Here is a 26,984-nt window from a genome sequence, read left to right as displayed (position 1 = left end):
AGTATGCATCTGCCCCGTAAAAATGATCTTAAAATGACACCCCCCCAGCCCCACCGCCATTGCCGATCAGCCAGGGTTACCTCATGTGTCGTAAACCAACATATAGAAAAATGTCCCCCCCTCCCTCCTTCTCTCTCTCCTCTCTACGTGATCAGCCTGGGGTGACAGGCTCTCCATGCCACCGTGCACTGCTGTTATGATCGCGGGATCGGGGAAGCGGCAAGTTTACACCAGCCTTCCATAAACGTTATTTGCTCCTCTCTCTTCAAGTGGTGGCGTTAGTGAATTAGACGCTGTATATCAATCAGTCTCATTTGCATTAGGTAGGCATAATATGCACCAAATGTATGGAAATTACGTAATTTACATACGCGCAAATACCACTGGCGCACCAGGGCGCAATCTGGTTGGCAGCGCACTTAGGGGCATATTCACTAAGAATGCGCTGCGCCCGGTAATAGCGCGAAATATTGCACCACAACTGCACACGCAGTCTGCGCCCAGTTACCAACCTATTCACTAAGGATATTGCTCTAATCATATACCGCCGCAAACACGCCCACAAAAATAACAGCTTGGAGCAAATTTGCACCTGATTTACCACACATGGCAATGGATTTGCACCAAGATCATGGTTGTTATAGTAACAGTTGCGAGAAAGATGACATTATCAGAAAGCGAGGTTGGACCGAGAGTAAGCGTTCATAGCGCCATTAAGCTGTACAGAGCAGAGAGGACGACAACAACGTCATTCATTCATAAAGTACAAATTATTGGTGAGATCGTTTTTTAAAAATATATTTTCAGAGGTTGGCGTGGGCGTACAGTATGCATCTGGCACGTAAGAATGGTCGTAAAATGCCTCCCTGTCATTGCCGATCAGCCCGGGTTACGTTATGTTGTCCTAAACTAACACGGAAATATTTCCCTCTCTCTTTCTCTCCTCTCTGCGTGATCAGCCGCGCATGTTGTGCGGCAAATGGCATGCACTGCCGGAGATCGAGGTGCGTCAGGTTAATACATGCTTTCCAAAAACGTTATTTATTTACGTCACGCAAACGCGGTGTTGCTATTTGTGCTGACGTTAGTGAATTAGACGCTGCATATCAATGAGTCTCATTTGCATTGGGGTGGGCATATTTTGCTTCAAATGTATGCAAATTACCTCATTTACATACGCGCAAATAACACTGGCGCACCGTGACGCAATCTATTCGGCAGAGCACTTAGTGACGGATTTCCCCATTTGCGCGTGTTTTGTGAATTAGGCGCTCCCTAATTGCTTAATTTTTGCCAGTTAGCGCGGTGCAAAGGCGACGCAAACCTTTAGTGAATAGGCCCCTTAGTGACGGATTTCCCCATCTGCGCGTTTTTAGTGAATTAGGCGCTCCCGGATTGCTCCATTTTTACCGGTTAGCACCGCGCAAAGGCTACACAAACCTTTAGTGAATCTACCCCACAGTGTAAGTCCATATCCAGAAAACATTGCATTCACAACAAAAAATCTGTGCGTACATACTGTTCAGTGGATTAATAATCCTGTATATTTCAAAATAAAACAGTTTGAGAACTTGTTTTTTTGGGAGGGAAGCTAGCTAACTGCATAGCATGACATGAGTCAGATATTTATGACCAAAAAATGAGCTCACAATAAATTAAACATGACACAATAACAGTATTTAAACACAAAACGCACTTACCCATGGTAGAAGAGCCATGTTAGATGTCCCAGAAATAATGTCCAAAAGCATATCGATGTGACAAAAGGCAAGCGTGGTTATTGTTTACAAATAGGACTTTCTCTATACACAGTTGTTATCGCGTGAACTCAACTCTCCAGCGTGAACCCGTCCGTGATCTTGTGGTCTGACAGGTGCAGATTTCCGGACACGCAACAAACACGGTAATTGCAGTCTATGCGGCCATCGAAAACAGAAAGAATCATGTCTGTTATGATGGGGGTGTGATGGGTGGACCCAAAGACGGAAAAACCAGGCATGAAGAGGAATGACAGCAACTACAATCACTTTATTGCCAGTGTGAAACGTGGATAGACTTGGCATGACGAACGGGGGGAGAACTGGCATGATGAACTTGGGCAGAACTGGCATGACCAACGGGGGCAGAACTGGCATGACAAACCTGGACAGATGAGGCATGACGGACATGGACTGACCTGGCGTGGACAGATGCGGAGACTTGGCGTGGACAGATGCGGAGACTTGGAAGACTTGGCGTGGTGTGGACAGATGCTGATACTTGGAAGACTTGGTGTGGTGTGGATGACTCGGAAGACTTGGCGTGGCGAGGATGACTCAGAAGACTTGGCGTGGCGTGGATGACTCGGAAGACTTGGCATGGCGTGGATGACTCGGAAGACTTGGCGTGGCGTGGATGACTCGGAAGACTTGGCTTGGCGTGGCGTGGATGACTCGGAAGACTTGGCTTGGCGTGGCGTGGATGACTCGGAAGGCTTGGCGTGGCGTAGATGACTCGGAAGACTTGGCGTGGATGACTCGGAAGACTTAGAAGAATAGGCGACTTAAAAACAACATACTAACATGCAACGTATAACAAATAACATTCAACAATGCTCCCACAACCGCGTGAGACAAACACCACTCCCTTATACCAACACTAATGACACTAACAGGACACACCAAAATATAACGTAAACCCAACCCCAACCAAACTGAAACGTGACAGCACCCCCCCACCAAGGGACGGCTTCCAGACGTCCCCAAAACAAAAACAAGCCAAAACGGGGAGGGCGGGGACGGGAACGGGAGAAAAATAGCCCTCAACCAGCGTAGGAATAGAAGTCCACTAAGGGGCGAAAGACAGCCTTACAAAACTCCATAAAGTCAGTATCGGGTGGCGGCCCAGGAGGCGGCATAAATGCTGGCTCAGGGGGTGGAAACAGGGGTGGCGCCGCCAAAGGCCGGTCCCCGCGGTGGGCCCTTCTCTTGCGCCGCCTGGCACTGGGTCCAGGATCGGCCGCCGTGAGCGCGCTGCCCGGGGCGGACCCCAGGCCTGGAAACTCTGTCTGGGGCTGAGACGAGGAAGCTGGGGACTCGAGCTGGGGCTGAGACGAGGAAGCTGGGGACTTGAGCTGGGGCTGAGACGAGGAAGCTGGGGACTTGGGCTGGGGCTGAGACGAGGAAGCTGGGGACTTGGGCTGGGGCTGAGGCGAGGAAGCTGGGGACTTGGGCTGGGGCTGAGACGAGGAAGCTGGGGATTTGGGCTGGAGCTGAGATGAGGAAGCTGGGGACTTGGGCTGGGGCTGAGACGAGGAAGCTTGAGAATTGGGCTGGGGCTGAGACGGGGAAGCTTAAGACTTGGGCTGGGGCTGAGACGAGGACGTTGGGGACGGCTGTAACGCTGCCATGACGGGGAGACATGAGACGACGGCCATCGGCCATGACGAGGGGACCTGAGACGGCGTCAATTCTGCCACGACGAGGGGACCTGAGATGCCAGAGGCAGCGTCAGGGATAAGAGAAGCCAGGGGCTGCGTCGGCCAGGGACAGAGAGGCCAGGGGCTGCGTCGGCCAGGGACAGAGAGGCCAGGGGTTGCAGCGGCACAGGTGTTGCGTCCAGGGGCGGCAGCGGCACAGGCGTTGCGTCCGGGGGCGGCAGCGGCGAAGTGGACCGGGGCTGAAGCGGCAGCAGCGGCACATGCGTAGCATTCAAGGGCTGCCGAGGCGCCGGGACGAGGGCCTGGAGCCGGGACGGGGTCCTGAAGCCGGTGGGGAGCCGGGACGGGGTCCTGAAGCCGGCGGGGAGCCGGGACGGGGTTCTGAGGCCGGCGGGGAGCCGGGACGGGGTTCTGAGGCCGGCGGGGAGCCGGGACGGGGTCCTGATGCCGGCGGGGAGCCGGGACAGATAAATATAGGGAGAAATATAGCCCTCAACCAGCGTAGGAATAGAAGTCCACTAAGGGGCGAAAGACAGCCTTACAAAACTCCATAAAGTCAGTATCGGGTGGCGGCCCAGGAGGCGGCATAAATGCTGGCTCAGGGGGTGGAAACAGGGGTGGCGCCGCCAAAGGCCGGTCCCCGCGGTGGGCCCTTCTCTTGCGCCGCCTGGCACTGGGTCCAGGATCGGCCGCCGTGAGCGCGCTGCCCGGGGCGGACCCCAGGCCTGGAAACTCTGTCTGGGGCTGAGACGAGGAAGCTGGGGACTCGAGCTGGGGCTGAGACGAGGAAGCTGGGGACTTGAGCTGGGGCTGAGACGAGGAAGCTGGGGACTTGGGCTGGGGCTGAGACGAGGAAGCTGGGGACTTGGGCTGGGGCTGAGGCGAGGAAGCTGGGGACTTGGGCTGGGGCTGAGACGAGGAAGCTGGGGATTTGGGCTGGAGCTGAGATGAGGAAGCTGGGGACTTGGGCTGGGGCTGAGACGAGGAAGCTTGAGAATTGGGCTGGGGCTGAGACGGGGAAGCTTAAGACTTGGGCTGGGGCTGAGACGAGGACGTTGGGGACGGCTGTAACGCTGCCATGACGGGGAGACATGAGACGACGGCCATCGGCCATGACGAAGGGACCTGAGACGGCGTCAATTCTGCCACGACGAGGGGACCTGAGATGCCAGAGGCAGCGTCAGGGATAAGAGAAGCCAGGGGCTGCGTCGGCCAGGGACAGAGAGGCCAGGGGCTGCGTCGGCCAGGGGCAGAGAGGCCAGGGGTTGCAGCGGCACAGGTGTTGCGTCCAGGGGCGGCAGCGGCACAGGCGTTGCGTCCGGGGGCGGCAGCGGCGAAGTGGACCGGGGCTGAAGCGGCAGCAGCGGCACATGCGTAGCATTCAAGGGCTGCCGAGGCGCCGGGACGAGGGCCTGGAGCCGGGACGGGGTCCTGAAGCCGGTGGGGAGCCGGGACGGGGTCCTGAAGCCGGCGGGGAGCCGGGACGGGGTTCTGAGGCCGGCGGGGAGCCGGGACGGGGTTCTGAGGCCGGCGGGGAGCCGGGACGGGGTCCTGATGCCGGCGGGGAGCCGGGACGGGGACCTGAGGCCGGCGGGGAGCCGGAACGGGGACCTGGCGCTTCCGCTGTGTCCGGGTTGGTAGGAGCATGAGCAGAAGACTTGGCTTGGCGTGGCATGGATGACTCGGAAGACTTGGCTTGGCGTGGATGACTCGGAAGACTTGGTGTGGCGTGGATGACTCGGAAGACTTGGCGTGGCTTGGATGACTCGGAAGACTTGGCGTGGCGTGGATGACTCGGAAGACTTGGCGTGGATGACTCGGAAGACTTGGCGTGGATGACTCGGAAGACTTGCCGTGGATGACTCGGAAGACTTGCCGTGGATGACTCGGAAGACTTGCCGTGGATGACTCGGAAGACTTAGAAGAATAGGTGACTTAAAGACAACATACTAACATGCAACGTATAACAAATAACATTCAACAATGCTCCCACAACCGTGTGAGACAAACACCACTCCCTTATACCAACACTAATGACACTAACAGGGCACACCAAAATATAAAATAAACCCAACCCCAACCAAACTGAAACGTGACAATGTCACTTTTCAAAATAAAACATTTTTAAAGCCTTGGCTAATCAATTAACCGGAAGTACAGTAAGGTTTTTTTTTTTTCTTTTTTATTCTTCCAACTCAACTGTGCTTCCCGCCGCGGCCCGTTCCAAAGTGGCCCACGGCCCAGAACCGGTCCGCGGCCCGGTGGTAGGGGACCACTGATTTAAAAGAACATGATATTAGATGTGAAGACATTTGTGTGTGTGTAAACAGTATTATGTTAGTGATAAAACAACTGCACAGTCAAACAGCCACTTAATATTCACTTTGCAATGTAAAACAGGATAAAAATGAGGTAAACCCTGGAGAACAAACAAAGGGACGGGAAGTCCACAGGCTTACTTTATTAATAGGAAACCAAAAAAAGTAGGCCTCTTGGCCAAATGAAAAAGTGTTGCAACACAGGCAACAAAAATAAGGAGGCGCCACCTTGTTTTGCACTGTGATTGACTGTGATGAATCCATCAGTTTGCCAACTTCTATATAACCCTGAACAAGATAATCAGATTTAAGAAGTAGAAGTACTAAGGATTTAGGCCTGACAGACTACCAACACATTAAGTAGAATTTATTGCATTCAAATAGATATTTAGATGACATTCCAGGATGTATAACTTGTAAAATGTATGTTCTTGCAGGATACTCTCTTTCTGTGGGACAGATGAACGAGGTTCCTCTGTATTTCACGGGTGCACCAAGATTTGAGCATGTCGGACAAATTGTATTCTTCGCGCGCAACCAGAGCAGCTGGAATGTAGCCCAAAGAATAAATGGAGAGCAGGTTAGTAAAGATCATGCAAAATATGTAGTCATGTATTATGCATATAATCCATTTTGTAATTTGGCCTTTAAAAAATAAATTTTTTAAATAAGTGTTCCCTTCACTTCACAGTTCGGTTGTTGCAGATTCACTCCATCGTGGATTTAAAAAAAAATAAAAAATTCTAAACTTTTGCTGACAATAACTTTATTGCAACTTTACCTCACTACTTTGCCTCTATTGTTGCTATTTTTCTTCATTCTAAGTCAGACCAGTAAAGCAATTGTGATTTTTATTTTTATTTTTTATTTTATTTTTTGCTGGTGGTTGGGTGTGTGTGTTTGGACGGGGGGTGCTGATCTCACTCTGTCATACTGTAATGGTCGCCCACCCCCAACCACCATCCATCATCGTGGGTGCATTCCAAGTGCACTGCTTCACGTTGTCCAAATGCGCCATTTGGTCATTCCCCCCCCCAAAAAAAAAGCAGAGTGCCCCCCAAAAAACAGAGCCTAATGTAGGAAGTTACAAGATTAGGACGATGGTACGTTGGTACATTGTTAAAATCGTTCTGAAAGTTGTCTGAAAACAAATTACCTTGGATTATCTCTTTTGGTAATTGGATACTACAATTGGAAACAGATATTAAAAGTTAAAAAAAAAAAATGTCGCTTGGAACATATCACCCATGAAAAGTAGCAAAAATCATTCCTATATACAAAACTGGTGATGTTCTTGACTATGGTAACTATAGACCTATCTCAATTTTGCCACAGTTGTCAAAAATATTAGAAAAACTTTTCAATAATAGACTTGATAAATTCATAACCAAACATAAATTGTTAGATGATAGTCAATATGGTTTTAGAAAAGAACATTCTACGGCCCAAGCCCTGACTGAATCCATGGAAATAATCACAGATGCTATTGACCGAAAATTATATACTATTGGAATATTTCTTGATCTAAAAAAAGCGTTCGACACTGTAAATCACAAAATATTATTGAATAAAGTAGAGAGAATGGGGATTAGGGGCACTGTATTAGATTGGTTACGAAGCTATCTAACCAAAAGATATCAGTATGTGACATTAGGAGGGAGTACTTGTAATAAAATGGAAGTTTCATGTGGTGTACCTCAGGGCTCGGTTTTGGGTCCTAAATTGTTTATACTGTATATAAACGACATATGTAAAGTCTCTACTGTGTTAAAGATGGTACTCTTCGCTGATGATACAAACATTTTCTGTACAGGTGAGGATATACAGAAGCTAGTGCAAATAATGAGGAATTATATAAACTACAACAATGGCTTAATGCCAATAAATTGTCTATTAATCTTAACAAGACTAAGTTTATGTTATTTGGTAAAAAAGGAACTAAAGAAAAAAATATCAGCATACAAATTTCTAATGTAAATATTGAACGGGTAAGCCAACACAATGTGTTGGGAATAATTATTGACGAGATGCTTACATGGATTCCTCAGATAACACAGTTAAAAAAAAAACTGGCAAGAAGTATATCCATCCTCTACAGAACCCAAAAAATATTGAGTCAAAAGGCACTCCAAATAATCTATAGTGCACTGATCCTGCCTTATTTGACTTATTGTGTTGAAATTTGGGGAAACACTTACAAAAGTCGATTGCAGCCGTTGATGGTATTACAGAAAAGAGCAGTAAGAATTATCCATAGTGCTCCATATAATGCACACACACACAAATTGTTTATTGAAGCTAAACTATTGAAATTATATGATTTAATAAACTACAGAACTATTCAGATAATGTATAAGGCGGCCAGACACTGTCTCCCTTACAACTTGCAAATATGCTTCCAGGCCAAGGAATCGAAATATGATTTGAGAGAGAAACTTGTGTTTGTACAGAGATGTGTTAGAACTACACTGAAGTCATTTTCGATCTCCTGTACTGGTGTAAAATTATGGAATTCACTAGATAGGGGACTAACTGGAACACTGACACTAGCTGGATTTAAGAAAAAATATAAAGAATTTGTATTAACTAGTTATAGTGAAGAAAATGTTTAACCTGTCTTTTGTTTAACTTGTATGTGGGAGAGCAATAACTTTTGTGTTATCAACAAGGAGGGAGCTTCAACACAGAAATGTAAACACGTCTGACTATGTTGTTGAAGTGCAAGGACATTTAATCTTGAATCATTTGAAAACAGCATCTGTGCTGAGTGCTGAGAAAAGGACACTCTGCTCCAAAAACTTTCGACAAACCAGTATGGATCTAATTAGCTGGTCTCTAAGTGCGTTTGACAAAATCTTTTCTACGATGAGACCTGGACCTACTCAGCGTTCATGTCCAAGTGGAACTCACATGTCTGGATATGCTGAAGATTCCTGGGCTAAGTGGAGACCATTGTGTCTGACCAGTCTGGATTTGGAGGACGTGGAAGATTTGTACCTGCTTGCCTGTGGTTATGCTGATGCTGCTTGGGATTGGATTCCACTGGCTGTTTCGTACGCTACGAAAAATGTCTGATCGCCAGAAGAATGCAGAGGAAATGGCTGCGGCCACCCTGAGTGCCATCACTGGCGTGCAAGCCGGCCGAACCAAGGCCTGTGATGACACTTCTCTGGTGAAAAACGACCTTGCAGCACTCAACCTTGCCATGAACAGAATGAGGAGAGACATGGCCACAAGGTTGCTTGGACTGGAGAAAAAAGTCGGACTGGAGATTACGATGAACCAAAATCGTGATGAAGACGGATCTGAGTGAAGGAGGTGTCGGACACATGGTTTTCACTATGCCCAGTTATCTAAAGCTGCTGGACTGTGATAATCCACATGGTATTAATCAACAAGTGATCAACAAACTATTGGAATGAATCTTCTGTCATGAACTACACGCGATCAAATCACTGGTGAAGATGAACTGATTGAACTCTCAATAATCTATTTGCCTGAATCAATAGTCTCCGAATGTAATCAACTGGATAACTAACTTCATGGACTTGATGAACTAGTGAAATTTTATCATCTCTGCTGATTTCTAACTACTACTGCTTGATTTTATGCGTCCTAGTATAGTATGGGGGCGGGAATTTATAAGCTTTATGCTTCTTCCTGCCAGCCCTTTTTCTTTTCGGTTATTGTATGTTATAATTGTATGAGGAAATGTCTGATTGTCACAATGCTGTCCGAAAGGAAAAATGAACAAATAAATCAAATCAAATCAAATCAAATCAAAAGTGAGGGAATACTATACGTATAATTTTACAAATGAACCAAGAGGAAACCAGAAAAATCTTCCCCCTTTAAAACACCAGGCAGTTTTAATTATGTGTAAAAATGTCATTGTATAAACGATACAAACCAAATGTTTGTCTTCCAAAATGTTCAGATTGGCTCCTACTTTGGGGCAGACCTTTGTACCGTAGACGTGGACTCAGATGGTAACAGTGATTTTCTCCTGGTGGGAGCGCCAATGGTTTACCATCCTCAGGAGAAGTCTGAGGGACAGATCTACGTCTACAAGCTGACTGATGAGGTGGGCTGGAATAAGAACTAAATATGGGTTACTAACGAATCCATGAATATGCTTAAGTGTCTATTTTTTGCAGATGCTGCTGAAAAGTGAACTAACTGTAAGCGAATTGTCCATGGGGAGATTTGGTACCAGCATAGCTAGTCTTGCAGATCTCAATGAAGATGGGTTGCGAGATGTTGCAGTTGGGGCCCCCCTTGAGGATGCAAACGCAGGGGCGGTCTACATCTACTTCGGTGACAGACACCAAGGGATACGTAGTGTTTATAGTCAGGTGAGACATGTGCTATAACAATGAAACTTAAATGGACTCTATCACTGGTTAATACAGGTCAAACAAATGCAGCAACTTCCTGTCATATTCGTATGCAGTGTCACTATGCCAGCCCTTACTATTAAGGGTTGCTATTGTAAACCATTGTTAAAATACAATTGCTGGACACGTCATTAATTAGATCAAGCAGTATATTATTGTTGAATTGTGCAAATTTGAATCTCTATGTCCATAATGTTGTGGCCAATGACTGTACAGTACATATACACACACCAGTAATGTTTCTGCCAATCCAGAGAATCATGGGACGGGAAATAAAACATGCGATAAGATTCTTTGGACAGGCCATAAATGGAAACATAGACCTGGGTGATGATGCTCTACCAGACATTGTAGTTGGATCCCATGGAGCAGCTGTTGTCTTAAGGTATGAATATTATACATATACTGTATGAACTATAAGACTTGTATGCACCAACAATAGGCTACATGTTCTTTTTCAAATGCATGATTTTTCTGCAATCATCAGCTGAAGATGTCATACTAGTCTAATCCTATATACATTACTGCACTGTTTGTAACACACATACAGTAAACTGCAGTGCAGACACATAGACACACACACCACTTGAGAGGGTGTAGTGATATTTCCATGACTCATTGACTTCATCCATGACTTCATCGTGTCTGGTATCAGCAGAAAGCAAGGAGATTTAATTTAAATTGACTTTATTACACATATGAACTAACAATGTAACGCAAACCAATCCCTCGTTGTGTCAACAAAACACGCTAGGCTACCGCTTCTGATTGATTGGTCAAAATTACTTTGTGTATGCACGGTTTGAAATACATGCGACAGCAGAGACACTGTTTATCCCACAGGTCTCAAACTCCAGTCCTTGAGGGCCGCAGTCCTGCATGTTTTAGAGGTTTCTCTCCTCAAACACACCTGATTCATCAGCAAGCTCTGCAGGCATCTGATAATGATCCCCATTATATGATTCAGCTGTGTTTGAGGAGAGAAACCTCTAAAACATGCAGGACTGCGGCCCTTGAGGATTGGAGTTTGAGACCTGTGGTTTATGCCCTTTTTATGTCATTAATAAAAATATCATAGAGGCAGAAGATCAAGAGGAAGACCAAAGAGGAGGTTTATGGATGTAGTTAAAGAGGACATGAAGGTAGTTGGTGTGAGAGCAGAGGATGCAGAAGACAGGGTTAGATGGAGGCAAATGATTCGCTGTGGCGACGCCTGAAGGGAAAAGCTGAAAGAAGAAGAAGAAGAAGAAGAAGATACAGTACATCTAAAATCTCTTTTTTTCAATGTTTTCCAGGTCAAGGCCCATTGTTAATGCGATAGCTCACCTATCTTTTCAACCAAAGGAGATCAGCATTGACCAAATTGACTGCTCGGCCTCTACGGACGCCATTTTGCCCATGGTTAACTTAAGAATTTGCTTTGAAATGGTTGAAAGAACCAAGAGTAAAGCAGGTAAATGATGATGAGTAATTCAACTCAAAATTGCACAAATCCAGCACTGGCTTTGTTGTGTGAATTACTGTACCTTTCATTTTATTTTATTTTATTTTATTTTATTACAGCAGTCATTTTGACACTGTACAGAAAGTAGAAGGGCAGATAATTTATCAGCATCATACAAAAAATATCTAAATACTTTCCACCTAACCAGTTAGAGGGGTGGTGTATGGGTCTAGGTCAGGAAGAATCAATTCGGGTTAAGGTTCACTATCGGTGCAGGACTTCATTACATATTCACATTAATGCAGCATCAACAGAACCGTTTCCCAGATAATGGTCACACTATCCGTCTGCTTGTCATCTTCCATGAATCAGAAATTAGCCTGCTAACTCAACAATGTTTGCTTACCCAGCTGCTAAAGTTGGATAAGAAAACATGATTATGGCACTCCACAATTTGTGTTGTATTTTGCCCCGGTGGAGGTCTTGCACTTGACTGAGTTCTGCATTGAGCAGCCACAGCAAGGGACATGTTGCATGGGTTTAAACAGATTGCATCAATCTTATACTAAGTGACAAGACAAGGAGAGGTAGGACTCAGACGCAGGATTGAGGTAGGCCACCAAGGCAACAGGTTTATTTCCGGCCAACAGCTGTCTCCTCTCAAACTGAGAGGAGAACGGGGAGTCAAAAAAGTGGAGAACAAAAGGCGCTTCACTAGGGAGGAAAAAACAGGCAAAAGGTACTGGGGACAACAAAAGGCGCTCCGCTAGGGAGGAAAAAGGGCTCAAGGCACAAGGGGTAACTAAAAGCGCTCCGCTGGGGAGGAAAAGGCACAAAAACAAGGCAAAAAGACAAGGCACCGTGAACAAGGTCATGAGGACTGTGGGCCGCTTCCATGTACTGAACTGTGACACTTCGGCACGGAGGGGAGAATGCAGATGGCTTTTATTGTGTGTCTTGATTGGTGGCAGGTGGTGGTAATCATGGGCGGGGACCGGTAATTAGGGAGCGGCAGGAAGGGCAAGTGACCTGGGGTGAGAGGAGAGTTAGAATTTTCAAAATAAAACGGGAAACATGGACACAAAATAAAAGCATGGGCCGTCACGCCGGTGGCGGCGTGACACTAAGATCCCAAATAGAGGGCGTTCACTCACTCTAACAAATTGCAAATGCTGTGAGCAACAGGTGTAAAAGTGGTGGAGACCATTGGATTTATAAGATGGTTTTGCGCCTTATACAGCTTGGAAGGTGATTATCGTAAAATTTGGGAGAGTATCGCAAGCACAAAATGAAGTTTGAAGTGATGAAGTTGGAAGTCTTACTGAGAGGTAAAAAAACAAAACAAAACAAAACCCTATTGCTCTAATTCTGGGGAAGCAACCACAACCATTTGATTTCACTCTTCCCAAATTTGTGAGCAATGGATGTGCATATGTGCCCATTTTGTGTAACGATGCATTTGAAAGTTGATACATGTAGAAAAATTGCTCAGGGAGAAGCCAGCAGCAACTGTCACATTGTGCTGAAATGACCGATGTGAAAAAATGCACAGCTGAAAGGCATTTAATCATAGGTGATATGGCATGACTCCTTCTTGTGACTGGTTGAAGTACACCCTTGGATCGTTCAAAAGTTCCAAATTTGCACTGCTGAATTAAATTGCCCACGACCCTTGTGAGGAGTAAGTGGTTTTAAGAATGGATGGATGGATGGATGGATGGATTAGATGGTATGTTGTGAGCATTTTTGCTTGTGGAATTCAAAAAATGTTCACACAATTGGAAAAGATCTGTTCTCCCCATTAAAAATCTAATTTTCCTACACGTCCTCCTTGCCACAGTATGACAGTCATGTGTCACTATGGGGTGATGTGTGCTGAATTTTGAGGGAAATAAATCATTTCATTCCCTTTTGGAAGAAGCCTCTAACATTAACATAAGATATGCTTAACGCAAAGCACTGTGAATGCTTTGCGGATGCACTGTAATTCTAAATTGTCTTTACAGGAGCTATGAAGTTAGGACTAAACATTTCGTACATGCTTGATGTGGATCCGAAGAGACAATCACACCGAGGTTTCTTCAGTCAAAGTGACAGGAAATCAAGGAATCTTACTTTCACCGATGAAATGTTGGATGAACAAACGTGCTTCCTGTACCCCATCTACATGCTAGTATGAATGTATTCATGCTAACATACACACACACGTTTTGAAAATACTTCAAAATGAGCATTTGTGGTCTACTATGTTTGAGTTGTTCTTTTTGCCTTTGTAGAAATGTGTGATAGACACACTGTCACCTATCAGCATCAAATTGAACTTCTCCCAGGTGGACAGTCAGAATGCTAATGCCGTGCTGAACGCGGATGGCAAAACGCAAGCTGTCGTTGAGGTACCACCTGTGAAATTCATGAATAGTTTGAATTCAGGATGCACTAATACTTGAAAGCCATCTTTGTAGGTTCCTTTTGAAAGGCAGTGTAAAAAGAATGACACCTGCATTGCTGAAATTGAAGTGGACTTCAGATTCCTGTAAGTATATTATGCAAGCACAGCACAGTATCTTCATAATATTGAATATATACTGTATCCCGTAGGAATTCAACATTACTGGTGGCGGAAGAAAATTACTTTAACATGTCCATTACAATCACCAATCATGGCGACGACTCGTACAACACCAGCCTGACAATGCACTACCCTCCAGGCATCTCCTTCTCCAGGATGTTTCAAATTATGACACAGGTAATAAAAAAATAAATAAATCATTATGTACTGTATATATACCTGATATTGTCAAGCAATATATCCTTACATAGATTAAAAAAAAAGTTTTGGGTAAAATTGTCGAGGAAATATGAGGAAGAAATGTGTTACTAGTTCTAACTGACAACAAGCTGAGTAAATATTGCTCTGTTCAATTCAAGTTAGATTTTGCATTCTTCTTCTTCTTCTTTCGGCTTTTTCCTTCAGGGGTCGCCACAGCAAATCAGTTGCATCCATCGAACCCTGTCCTCCGCATCCTCTGCTCTCACACCAACTACCTTCATGTCCTCTTTAACTACATCCATAAACCTCCTCTTTGGTCTTCCTCTCAATCTTCTGCCTGGCACTCAGCATCCTTCTGCCAATATACTCACTCTCTCTGCTCTGGACATGTCCAAACCATCTCAGTCTGGCCTCTCTGACTTTATCTCCAAAGCCTCTAACATGTGCTATCCCTCTGATGTACTCATTCCTGATCCTATCCAACCCGGTCACTCCCAAAGAGAACCTCAGCATCTTCATCTCTGCTACCTCCAGCTCTGCCTCCTGTCTTCCTCAGTGGCACTGTCTCCAGACCAAACAACATCGCTGGTCTCACCACAGTTTTATAAACCTTTCCTTTCATTTTAGCTGAAACTCTTCTATCACACATCACACCTAACGCTTTTCTCCATCCGTTCCAGCCTGCCTGCATACACTTCTTCACTTCTTTTCCATGCTCTCCATTGCTCTGAACTGTTGACCCTAAAGGCCTCAGTATACTTCTCCGTGAGGCTCACGCGGAGACGTCACGGCGGAGCTCCGCTCGTGCGTTTGCCTTCCAACTTGTGCGCAATACACATCACAATACACATCGGTGTCTGCTGTAGTTTCACTCCAAGTTGGGCTGTCGCTACGGCTGGGACACCACAGAGTGGAGATTCCTCTGCATTTTATGACGAATTCAGGAAGTTCAATTTAATTCAGAAACACGAAACAAATCCGGGGGGAGAGTCGGCTCATCACCGTGGCAATTATTTATTTGCCAATTTGCACCGGTGTCGGCCGCAAACTCGCCAAAACACAACAGCCACGCGCTTAGCGAACAGTTTTTTTTTTTTTTTTCCGCCTCTCGTCCCAGGCACATATCCACATGCACAGCCGTGGTCTCCGAGCAGGAAGTCGATTTGCGCCGCCAAACAGTTGCCTTCACGAAAACTATCTGGGCCAGGGGGCGGTGAGCGAGAAAAAGAAAAAAAAAAAGCCGAGTACGTCATCGAACGGACCAATCACGAGCGAACTACGCCCCGCCATCTACGGCGTGCAAGGATTGGCGACGTGTGCACCGCAGCCGGCCACGAGCTACGCGGCACTTAAAATGCATGGCTCGCGTAGATCATGTGATCTACGCCGGTCATTAACGCGAGAGCAAACGTGGAGGCATAAATCAGGCTTAAGTACTTAAACTCCTCCACCTTCTTGGTCTCTTCTCCCTGTAACCTCACTCTTCCACTTGGGTCCCTCTCATTCACACACAGATACTCCGTCTTGCTACGGCTAACCTTCATTCCCCTCCTTTCCAGGGCAAACCTCCACGCCTCTCGCTTCTCCTCCACCTGTTCCCTGCTTTCACTACAGATCACTCTGTCATCTGCAAACATCATAGTCCATGGGGATTCCTGTCTAACCTCAGCTGTCATCCTGTCCATTACCATAGCGAACAAGAAGGTGCTCAGAGCTGATCCCTGATGTAGTCCCACCTTCACCTTGAACTCCTCCGTCACACCTACAGCACACCTCACCACTGTCTTACAGTCCTCATACATGTCCTGCACCACTTGAACATACTTCTCCGCCACTCCAAACTGCCTCATACAGAACCACAGTTCCTCTCTGGGCACCCTGTCATAAGCTTTCTCCAGGTCAACAAAGGCACAATGCAGCTCCTTCTGACCTTCCCTGTACTTCTCAATCAACATCCTCAAAGCAAATACTGCATCTGTCATACTCTTTTTTTTTTTTTTTTTTTTTTTTTTGGTATGAAACCATACTGCTGCTCACAAATGTTCACATCTGCCCTCAGTCTAGCTTCTACTACTCTTTCCCATAGTTTCATTGTGTGGCTCATCAGCTTTATTCCTCTGTTGTTGCCACAATTCTGCACGTCTCCCTTGTTCTTAAAAATGGGCAACAGCACACTTCTCCTCCATTCCTCAAGCATTTTCTCACTATCGAAGATCCTGTTGAACAACCCAGTCAGAAATTCTACTGCTACCGCTCCTAGACACTTCCATACCTCCACAGGTATATCATCAGGACCGAGTGCCTTTCCACTCCATCCTCTTCAGTGACCTTCTCACTTCATCCTTACTAATCTTTGCTACTTCCTGGTCCACAACAGTCACTTCTTCTACTCTTCGTTCTCTCTCATTTTCCTCATTCATCAACTCTTCAAAGTACTCTTTCCATCTTCCCATCACAGTACTGGCATCTGTCAACTCTCTTCCATCCCTATCGTTTATTACCCTAACCTGCTGCACGTCCTTCCTATCTCTGTCTCTTTGCTTTGCCAACTTGTATAGATCAGTCTCTCCCTCCTTACTGTCCAACCTAGCATACAAGTCATCGTAAGCCCCTTGTTTGGCGCCTTTGCCACGTCTACTTTCACCTTATGCTGTATTTCCCTGTACTCCTGTCTACTTTCTTCAGTCCTCTCAATGTCCCACTTCTTCTTAGCTAACTAACCTCTTTCTCTGGATCCACTTCTGCACTTCCTCATTCCACCACCAAGTCTCCTTATCTCCTTTCCTTCCAGATGACACACCAAGGACTGTCCTACCTGTCTCCCTGATCACATTTGCTGTAGCTGTCCAGTCATCTGGGAGCACATCCTGACCATCCAGAGCTTTTCTCATCTCCTTCCTGAAAGTCATACAACACTCTTCCCTTTTTCAGCTTTCACCATTTCATCCTCGGCTCTGTCCTTGCCCTCTTTGTCTTCCTCACCACCGGAGTCATCCTACACACAACCATCCTATGCTGTCTGGCTACACTCTCACCTACCACTACTTTGCAGTCGCTGATCTCCTTCAGATTACACCGGCTACACAAGATGTAGTCTACCTGTGTACTTCTACCTCCACTCTTGCAGGTCACCCTATGTTCCTGCCTCTTCTGGAAGAAAGTATTCACGACAGCCATTCCATCTTTTTTTTGCAAAATCAACCACAAGCTGTCCTGCGTTCCTCTCCTGGAGACCAAACCTGCCCATCACCTCCTCATCTCCTCTATTTCCTGCACCAACATGTCCATTGAAGTCTGCACCAATGACAAATATCTCACTTCTAGGGATGCTCTGCATCGTTTCATCAAGTTCCAACCAAAGGTTCTCCTTCTCCTCCAGTTCACATCCTACCTGTGGCGCATACCCACTAACAATGTTGATCATCACGCCTTTGATTCCTAGCTTCAGGCTCATCACCCAAGCTGAAACTCTTTTTACCTCCAGGACGTTCTTAACAAACTCCTCCTTCACGATAACTCCTACTCCATGTCTCTTCCTATTTAACCCATGATAAAACAATTTGAAACCAGCTCCTAAACTTCTAGCTTTGCTCCCTTTCCACCTGGTCTCCTGAACACACAGTATGTCCACCTTCCTCCTCTGCATCATGTCAACCAGCTCCCTACCTTTTCCTGTCATACTCCCAACATTCAAAGTCCCTACTTTAAGTCCTAGACTATTGGTGTTCCTCTTCGCTTTCTTCCTACAAACAGAGCTTCCTCCTCTCCTTGTTGTCCAATTTCCACCAACAGCACCGATGGCGGTCGTTAACCCGGACCACGACCGATCCGGTATGGAGGTCATATATTTGATTCGCATGTTTGGTTTGGCCAAAGTTTAACGTCGGATGCCCTTCCTGACACAACACTCTGTATTTATCCGGGCTTGGGACCGGCACAAGAAGACACTGGCTTATGCCCCCTCGCGGCTACATTCAAGTTAGATTTTGTACTGGTACGACCAAATAGAAGGCAAACTGGATTGTGTTTCTGTTTCAAAAATCACACTTAACTGCTTGGTTTACACAAAGTACGGGTGAGCATTTTCCTAGTACAATAGTTCTTTTGTGTTTTGACACAGGCCGCAAAACGAACTCTCCACAACTGCGATGGTCTGGAAGGAGTAATCGACAAAACCGTTTGTGGCATCAGCCTTCCTGTGTATCGCAGCGGATCAACAGTGAGTTATACTTTTTTTTTTTTTCATGTATTATTGGTATTTTAGAATGTGTACAGTGCTACATCAATATACAACTTACATTTAACAACAACATCACTTCCCCAAACATATAATAATAAAATAAATCAAACAAAAAACAGGTTGACTTAAAAACAAGACCCCCCCCCCCACGAGAAAGGAGAAAGAAGACCAATCAACCGTCTGAAGACTATGTATTCACTTGACTGTCAATTGTACCTGTGTTAGTGAGATATTTCTTGAGGGGTTGCCATATTCTTTCAAATTGTTGTATTTTGCTTTTCAGTGTATATCTTATTCTCTCTAAATGCAATGTGTCCATTATACCTTCCAGCCACATCTTCACTGTTGGCACCTTTGTGCTCTTCCATAATGTAAGAATCTGTTTCTTTGCTATAATTAGCCCATATGAGACAAAGCACTGTTGAGCCTTATTCAAAACCTTGAAGGCATCAGATACCCCAAGGACAATGAGTAGAGGATCTGGTCGAAGCACAGTCCCCATGACCTCAGACATAACACCAAATACATCAGTCCAGAGGCAATAGCTATTAGGACATATTACATAACTATGTAGATGTGTAGCAACGGAGATTTTACATTTCTCACACAGAGGAGAAGTGTCCGGATAGATACTATGTAGTCTATCTTTTGTAAAATGAAGCATATGTAGAACCTTAAATTGAATAAAACAGTGTCTCGAGTTATGTGAACATGTATTAACACCCTCCAATGCCTCTTCCCACAGCTCGTTCGGGATAGGTTTACCAAATTCGTTCTCCCATTTATGTTTATGTACCTCAACTGCAGGGGAGCTTAAAGACAACAGAACAGTGTAAATATGTGTTATCAATTTTGGCTCCTCCGGCAACAATTTCAGACAATCATCTTTTAATGATTTGGGTTCAATCATAAAATCTGTCAAATGTGTACGTATGTAATCTCTAATTTGCAAATATTTAAAGAAATCACCACCTCCCAATCCAAATATCTGCTGCAGCTGCTGAAACGAAGGAAATAGCCCTCCTATGTATAGAGCGCCAATACATTTAATACCTCTTTGCTTCCACATAGAGAAAGCACCCCCTGAAGCAGAGGGAGGAAAAGTAGGATTCTTATCTATGGGTAATGCAGGAGATATGGATTTAAGATGAAAATATGATTTAATTTGTTTCCAGTTATGGATCATATCACAAATAATAGGGTTATTATCATAAAGTGATCTATTGATCTAACTGACAAAACAGCTAACAAAATTGTAGCTATTGGATATTAACTACAATCCTCTTGTTGAATCAGCAACCAATCAGGCAAGGGTGGTGTCAAAGTGTTTAGGCAAAAGGTAAAAGTTTTTATTGCTGAGGCCCAATGATAGAGCAAAAAATTTGGTAATGCCAATCCTCCAGTTTTCTTCGATTTACTAAGAAAATTTTTACCTATTCTAGGGAATTTGTTTGTCCACACAAAAAATGATTTATTAAAGAATCCAACTGCTTAAAAAATGCTCTCTTAAGAAAAATCTGAACATTTTGGAACAAATATAGCAATTGTGGAAGAAACACCATTTTAATTGCGTTTATTCTTCCAATCAGTGAAATAGTGTATTCCAGAATAACAATTTAGATTTCAACTTTTCAATTAGAGGAGAGAAGTTTTCCTGAAAGAGAGAAGAATATTTCTTTGTTACTTCTATCCCTAAATAAGTAAATTTATCTGTCACGATTCTAAACGGGAAGTCAATCAGAGGTGATAAATCATCCATACAAACTGGCATTAAGACACTTTTTGTCCAATTTATTCGGTAGCCTGAGAAAGAACCGAACAAATCAATTTTGTCTAAGAGTGCTGGAATAGTAGACTGTGGCTGTGTAATATAAAGAAGTATATCATCGGCATATAAGGATATTTTATTAGTTGTATTTTTAGTCTTGTATCCAGTTCTCTGATGGTCAACTCTAATGCTTTGAGCCAGTGGTTCAATAGACAGTGTGAAAATTAATGGAGATAGGGGACAACCCTGTCTCGTTCCTCTACCCAGTTTAAATGAGGCAGACAGTGTCCGGTTAGTCAGTATTTGTGCTGTGGGATTCTTGTATATGAGTCTAACAAGTGCTAAAAACGTAGGTCCAAGATTGAATCTGGTAAGGACTGTAAATAAATAATGCCACTCTATTTGATCAAACGCCTTTTCAGCATCAAGTGCCATTATAGCAATATCAATGGAGGGATTTCTCTTCGTATACAGGACATTAAAAAGGCGTCTGATATTAAAAGGGGAACTCCTGTTAGATATAAACCCTGTCTGGTCAGGGTGAACTAGTGTCTCCAGCATTGGACTCAATCTATTAACCAATATTTTAACAAATATTTTCCCATCAACATTCAAAAGTGAAATGGGACGATAAGAACTTGCCTCTTATGGATCTTTCCCTTTTTAATGAATTACCGTGATTACCGCTTCAGTCAGGGTTGGTGGCAAAGCGCCAGTTATCTGGGCATGTTTAAACATTCTTAATAAATAAGGGGATAGAAGTTCACTGTATGTTTTATACACTTCTCCAGAAATTCCATCCAAACCCGGTGTCTTATTACTCTTTAATGAGGCAATAGCCGTCTGAATCTCTGCACATGTCAATTCTGTATTTAACGAGGTGTGTTGTTCAGCACTCAACTTGGAAAGGTCACATCCATCCAAGAGTTTAGCAATAGTATCAGAGTCTGAGGTCGATTTAGAGGTATATACAGTGAATTATACTTAAAGCACAAAAACTCACGACATGATATAGCGAGTGACACGAAACCATAGGCCCAACGAAACGTTGAATGTTTGCGTAGCAACAGTATTGTCATTTATTGTAATAACACTACACACTACTGGAAAATCATTTAGCACATTTAACCAATCTCACTCGATTATGTGCTTGCAGTTTTTTTGAAGCACCACTTGTGTTTTATACTAAAACAGCTATTTTTGTAAAGAATATGTGGAATGTATGTACTTTTGTTCTACTTTTCTTACATCATTCTCTTTTTCTTCCCTGCATGTGAAGGCAACATTTCAAAGCGCTTTCCACATCAACACCAACTACCAGTGGAATGACACTATTGCAATTAGTGTCATTGGAAAAAGGTAGACCTCTTTGCTGCATGTTTACTCATGTTTTAGTATATATATATATATTTTTACTCTATAAAAATGTGGACCTGTTTTGTATTCTCAGTGATAATAACAACTCCACCATGTCTCAGCGAATGAAGATTCTCCCTGTTCAATTTGAAATAAAAATGGCAATAACAGTGTAAGTCCTCATTAACAGGATTGTTATGATTATTATTGTTAGCCATATTTACAATCAGTGAAAATGGAAAAAAGAAAAGTAGTCGTGACTTTTGGCTTGTCCTATCAGCTGTGCCACACAGCTGGTGAGGTACTCTGATAATTTGTGTGGCAGTTTTTAAGGCAGATGACTTTCCTGGCACAGCCCACCCATTTCATATCTGGGCTTGGGACCAGCAGTAGTTCGGTCATGGCGTGCGGGTCCAGTAAAAAAATAAATAAATAAATAAATAAAAAGTGAAATATAAACAAACAAATGACAATATAATAAAGTGTGTACTGTATAATGGTGCGCAATCAGTACAGCTATAGATAGACAAAATAAATTACAAGATAATATGTGTATACTGGGTGTAATTAGTCAGCATATTGCTAGATGCTACAGACAAATATTCAGTATGCATTCATTTTTCATTATTATTATTGTTATTATTATTATCATCATCATTATTATTATTATTATTATTATTATTATTATTATTATTATTATTATTGTCGTAAGGTTTTTTTTGTTTCTTTTTCTAGGAAAGAGGACACCACCTCTTATCTGAATTTCACAGAAGAGGACACAGACCCCAAAAGAATGTTTATTATATATAAGGTAAAGTTAATCATTTTCCTGTATGTACAACATATGTGGTCATCTATTTAAACATGAGACGACTATGGCGCATACTCATTCAACAAAAAGTAAATCAAGACTGACAAGATCAAAAGTGTTTATTTACATCATCACTCGGTACTGGCTGTTTTTTTTTCATGTACTATTAGCATCGAGACACCAAGGCCTGTGTTCCTAAAGATTCTGAGAATCCTGTCAAAGAGCTCCAAACTTAACCTAAAAGTTCCTAGCAAGGAGTCTGTCTTAGGAGTAATTCCAGAACCTTCTCAGGGAACTCTGAGCAAGGAATGGATAAAAACACCTATGAGAAGTGTAGTTCACCTCATTGCTAGCTACGAGTCCTAATTTCCAAAGCTGTGATTGGCTGATCCTAGAAGCTAGATCAAAATACACTTTTGGTGATAATGGGCAAAGGATGCGCCCTCAATTTGATAAGGTTAACCATAGAATCTCATCTTATGAAGACTGTGTAATTGTAAATATTTCACATGAAAGAAAATATCTGTTCACAATGAATAGTAAGCTATATTTTAAGATGTATCTGACAAAATGTGTAAAAAAAACAAAACAACAACATCCACTTGCAGTATTGACATAGTTATATATTGTTATCTTTATATTAGGGATGCACGATAATATCGGTGGCCGATAATTATCGGCCATATTGACGTCAAACAGATAAACCAGATAATTGAGAAATCTGCCAATAATTATCGGCAATTTGGTTTCATACAGATAAACCAGCGAATAAAGAAATCCAGCAATAATTGCCATGACATGCCACGTTGGTCCATCTGTTGTGGCTCATATCAATAAAATTCAGCTTCATGGTGCTTTACATACATTGAAACATTGTGCAAAGTTTATACAATGTTTCAGTGTATTTGTTAGACTTAGTAGGAATCAAAAGTATATTTGTATTCAAGTTAATTTCGCAAACAATTATCGGCACACTTATCGGTTATCAACATCGGCACTTCCAAATTATTGGTTTATCGGTATCGGTGGAAAATAGCATTATCGTGCATCCCTACTTTATATTTATTATTGTAATTTTTGGACTTTCAACATTTCAACTCAGTTTTGGAGGCTAAAACAGCTCATTTCATTCAAGTGAAAGTCAACCCAAAAATGTTCTTAATTACAATAATATGTTATTCGGATTAATATTTTGTTTGTGGAATTTGAGTAAAGCAGCCAAGTCCATCCATTTTTCTCCAAATCAAGGGGCGGCCATTTTGACACTTGCTGTCGAGCGAAAATGACATCAAGGTTGCTAAGGGCTCAGGCAACAACCAATCACAGGTCAGCTTCAGAAAACAGTGAACCATGGTTGAACATCACCTGAGCCCTGAGTAACTGTGATGGCATTTTCAGTTAACAGCAAGTGGCAAGATGGCTGCCCCCTGAGATGGATTACAAACATATTAGTGTCAAGACAATTTTTGGGTTGACTTCCACTTGAATTGTCTGCCATTCTGTTCTCTGCTAAGCCTAAGCCGCTTATCAACTTAGGAGCTTTCTTAAGACCTAGCATTCGTGACGTATAGCTTTTATCCTTACTAGGATCTACTCCTCACACTTATGGGAAATTCTAAGAAAACATCATGATTCTGAGAATTTTCTTAAAATTTGGGCATTCGGAGAAACTCTTTGCATTAAGAATCTTTAGGAATATGAGCCCAAATCAACCAATCTCTGTTAAGTCCTGGTTTAAAATACACAAACATTCCCTCTTGGCAGGTGAACAACCCTGGCTGGAAGACTTTTCCTGTGAATGTGTCCCTGAGCTTTCCAACTAAACTCCAATACAACTTTGAAATGGAAAATTATCATGTCTTTGTACAAAAGGTAACATTGATAATTCCACGAAAACTGATAGCTGTCCACGTGCTGCTACATCCATTTTATTCAATCTTCTCTTCTTAAGAACAAAACTCAGTGCAAGAGGATTTCTGGAATTAATTCTGAAGTAAGTCAAATAAGTATGTTATTTAAAAGAAAATGGTTAACTCAAACAGATGATTCTATTTTCTAGTATTGCTCACCAGACAAAGACTGCAAAATCATTAAGTGTGACACTGTCATGCTAGAAAAAGGATCTTCCACTGAGTTTATATTGTCGGGTGACGTCCAATTTCGTGATCTTGAAGAACGTGCACGAGTAAGTACTACTTAAAAAAAAAAAAAAAAAAAAAAAAAAAAAAAGTACTACTTTGCTGCATGCACTCACACAAACATGCTATTCCCAAATGTAAATCGAATCTGGCAAGTGATAAAAGTCCCACTTTGCAGAATAAAGCGTTTCTGAAAAGATATACTGGCGAAGGTGGAGAGGTGAAGTTCAAAAGCATGATGCATGTTGATTACGACAAACAACGCTATGTGCTGGGCTCTTCTCATGAACAAGAGGTACGTTCAACTCGATCTAGCGCCAATTAGTGCTTCTGACTATGGTGATATGCTAATTATGTCCAATTGGTCCAACTGTGATGCAAAGAATAAAGGGCAGGCACATGAAAAGTGGAATGCCATGTGGAAAGAGAATAGTCCCACAAATAAATGGGTACGTTTTGCTGTACCTTATCATTTTCCAATTACTTGAAATCATATAAACGGAATTGTATCTGTTAACAGACTTACGTTCATGTTGAGTTCATCATTTCACCTGATAAACTGTTCATAATTTTAACCGGGACTGGACTTGGACTTTCACTTCTGTTTCTCCTTACCATCATCATGTACAAGGTGCGTGCTGAATGCTGATTGGCTCGTTTCTGAATGTCATTCCAAATCAGTGCTTGAGTCGACTCAAATTCCTCTTCTCACTTTTTGTGTGTATAAAGCTGGGATGCTTCAAGAGGAAAACAGTCCAGTATTATCAAGAGCAGGAAGAAGAAGCTGCTCTTCAGATGGGAACCGCCAATCACAGCAAGGACATGGCCAGCCAGTCACAGAACGACCTGCCGGCCGAGGAAAAAACACTTCTGGAAGGCAACCGGTCGCCTGACAGCAAGACAACACTGGAATAAATTATAATGACTAATGCAGTCAAGCGAGATATGGACTCATGCAATGTTGTCAAGAGTGAGATCATATGCTGTAAAAACGTACACAATTATTTTGGAGTGATTTATTATTTCCTATTTTATGAGGTGGTTCACACTGGCTGAGATCTTAGTGGAGGCTGCATGTTCTCTCTGCTGGTTCTGTGCTCCGCTTTAAAGATGGTGTGAGCAGCTTGGAGAATCGGTTGTGTATTTTTTATACGGCCTTTGTGTATTTGCCATGTTCAACTGAAAGACTGTTTCAGGGCAGAGTGTGGACATGCCGGATCGGAGGGATTTCATCTTACTTTACAAAGGGGAACAAGACAAGGGTGCCCAATTTCTCCTTTATTATTTGCTATATTTATTGAGCCGCTTGCATTAGCTATACGTCAGGATAGACAGATCCAAGGAATCCACTCCGGGACAATAGAACATAAAATTAATCTATATGCCGATGATATATTACTCTATTTAGAAGAACCTGCTATCTCGCTAGGGGAAGCATTTAAATTAATAACTAAATTCTCTCACTTATCAGATTACTCTATTAACTGGACAAAATCAACATTATTACCTATTACAGAAAATTCATGGAATCCTACAAGTCAGGATCCACACTACTCCTTTCCTACAGGTAATTTAAAATACTTAGGTGTTAAAATTTCACCTAAGTTAACTGAATTAACTTCTTTAAATTTTTCACCATTATTGGATAGTATCCGTAGTGACCTGGAGCGCTGGAATAATCTTCCGATCTCTTTAATAGGACGGATAGCTACTATAAAAATGAAAGTTTTACCAAAGATTAATTATTTATTTTCAATGATTCCATTTAAACCTACGTCTAACTGGTTCCAATCGCTGGACTCTGCTATCATAAAATTCTATTGGAATAAAAAAAAAGCCAAAATTAGTCTATCTACTCTTCAGGAAAGTAAATCTAAAGGAGGTTTAGAGGCACCAAACTTTATGTACTATTATCTAGCTAATCAACTACAATATCTTGTGCTATGGACACAACCCAACAGAGATACTAACTGTTGGTTGGAATTGGAGCAGAAGGATTGTAATAATCTTAGACTGTCAGATTTACTCTTTATTACAAAATCAATAAGACGACATAATTGTTTTAAAAACCCAATGATAGCCGCCACCCTGACTGCCTGGTGGAAGGCATTAGAAATTACAAACTCCCAATTGGCGCCCTGTGGGCTCTCTCCCATTTGGCATAACCCCGACTTTCAACTTAATAATCAGTCGTTCCATTTAAGCCTATGGGAGCAGAAAGGAATTACACACCTTCATCATCTTTTCTCAGATAATAAGTTTATATCGTATACAAACTTGGTCCAGAAATATGAAATAAAAAAGGGAAATTTCTTACATTATCT

At 43.1% G+C, this 26,984-nt stretch overlaps 1 protein-coding gene across 4 annotated transcripts in view; it reads left to right on the top strand.

The window, feature by feature from the left end:
* LOC144021355 (integrin alpha-X) overlaps window positions 1-25,664 on the top strand; it is a 51,441-nt gene extending 25,777 nt beyond the window's left edge. For 3 of the 4 annotated variants that reach the window (XM_077525584.1, XM_077525586.1, XM_077525587.1), the window contains 20 exons: window positions 6,174-6,316; window positions 9,674-9,820; window positions 9,894-10,091; window positions 10,388-10,518; window positions 11,429-11,586; window positions 13,584-13,750; window positions 13,854-13,970; window positions 14,040-14,110; window positions 14,176-14,323; window positions 18,468-18,566; window positions 21,635-21,714; window positions 21,806-21,883; window positions 22,447-22,522; window positions 24,287-24,394; window positions 24,474-24,515; window positions 24,582-24,707; window positions 24,839-24,955; window positions 25,044-25,109; window positions 25,181-25,291; window positions 25,390-25,664. In XM_077525584.1, the coding sequence (XP_077381710.1) occupies window positions 6,174-6,316; window positions 9,674-9,820; window positions 9,894-10,091; window positions 10,388-10,518; window positions 11,429-11,586; window positions 13,584-13,750; window positions 13,854-13,970; window positions 14,040-14,110; window positions 14,176-14,323; window positions 18,468-18,566; window positions 21,635-21,714; window positions 21,806-21,883; window positions 22,447-22,522; window positions 24,287-24,394; window positions 24,474-24,515; window positions 24,582-24,707; window positions 24,839-24,955; window positions 25,044-25,109; window positions 25,181-25,291; window positions 25,390-25,575 (2,369 nt within the window). In that variant the 3' untranslated portion in view covers window positions 25,576-25,664. The remainder of the gene's footprint in view (window positions 1-6,173; window positions 6,317-9,673; window positions 9,821-9,893; window positions 10,092-10,387; window positions 10,519-11,428; window positions 11,587-13,583; window positions 13,751-13,853; window positions 13,971-14,039; window positions 14,111-14,175; window positions 14,324-18,467; window positions 18,567-21,634; window positions 21,715-21,805; window positions 21,884-22,446; window positions 22,523-24,286; window positions 24,395-24,473; window positions 24,516-24,581; window positions 24,708-24,838; window positions 24,956-25,043; window positions 25,110-25,180; window positions 25,292-25,389) is intronic. The other variant, XM_077525585.1, reaches the window with a different exon arrangement.
* The last annotated feature ends 1,320 nt before the right edge of the window (window positions 25,665-26,984 follow it).

The sequence above is a fragment of the Festucalex cinctus genome, chromosome 6, assembly GCF_051991245.1.
Source record: "Festucalex cinctus isolate MCC-2025b chromosome 6, RoL_Fcin_1.0, whole genome shotgun sequence".
NCBI lineage: Eukaryota > Metazoa > Chordata > Actinopteri > Syngnathiformes > Syngnathidae > Festucalex > Festucalex cinctus.
Note: the sequence above shows the minus strand (reverse complement) of the source record. Positions and strands in the feature narration are given on the sequence as shown.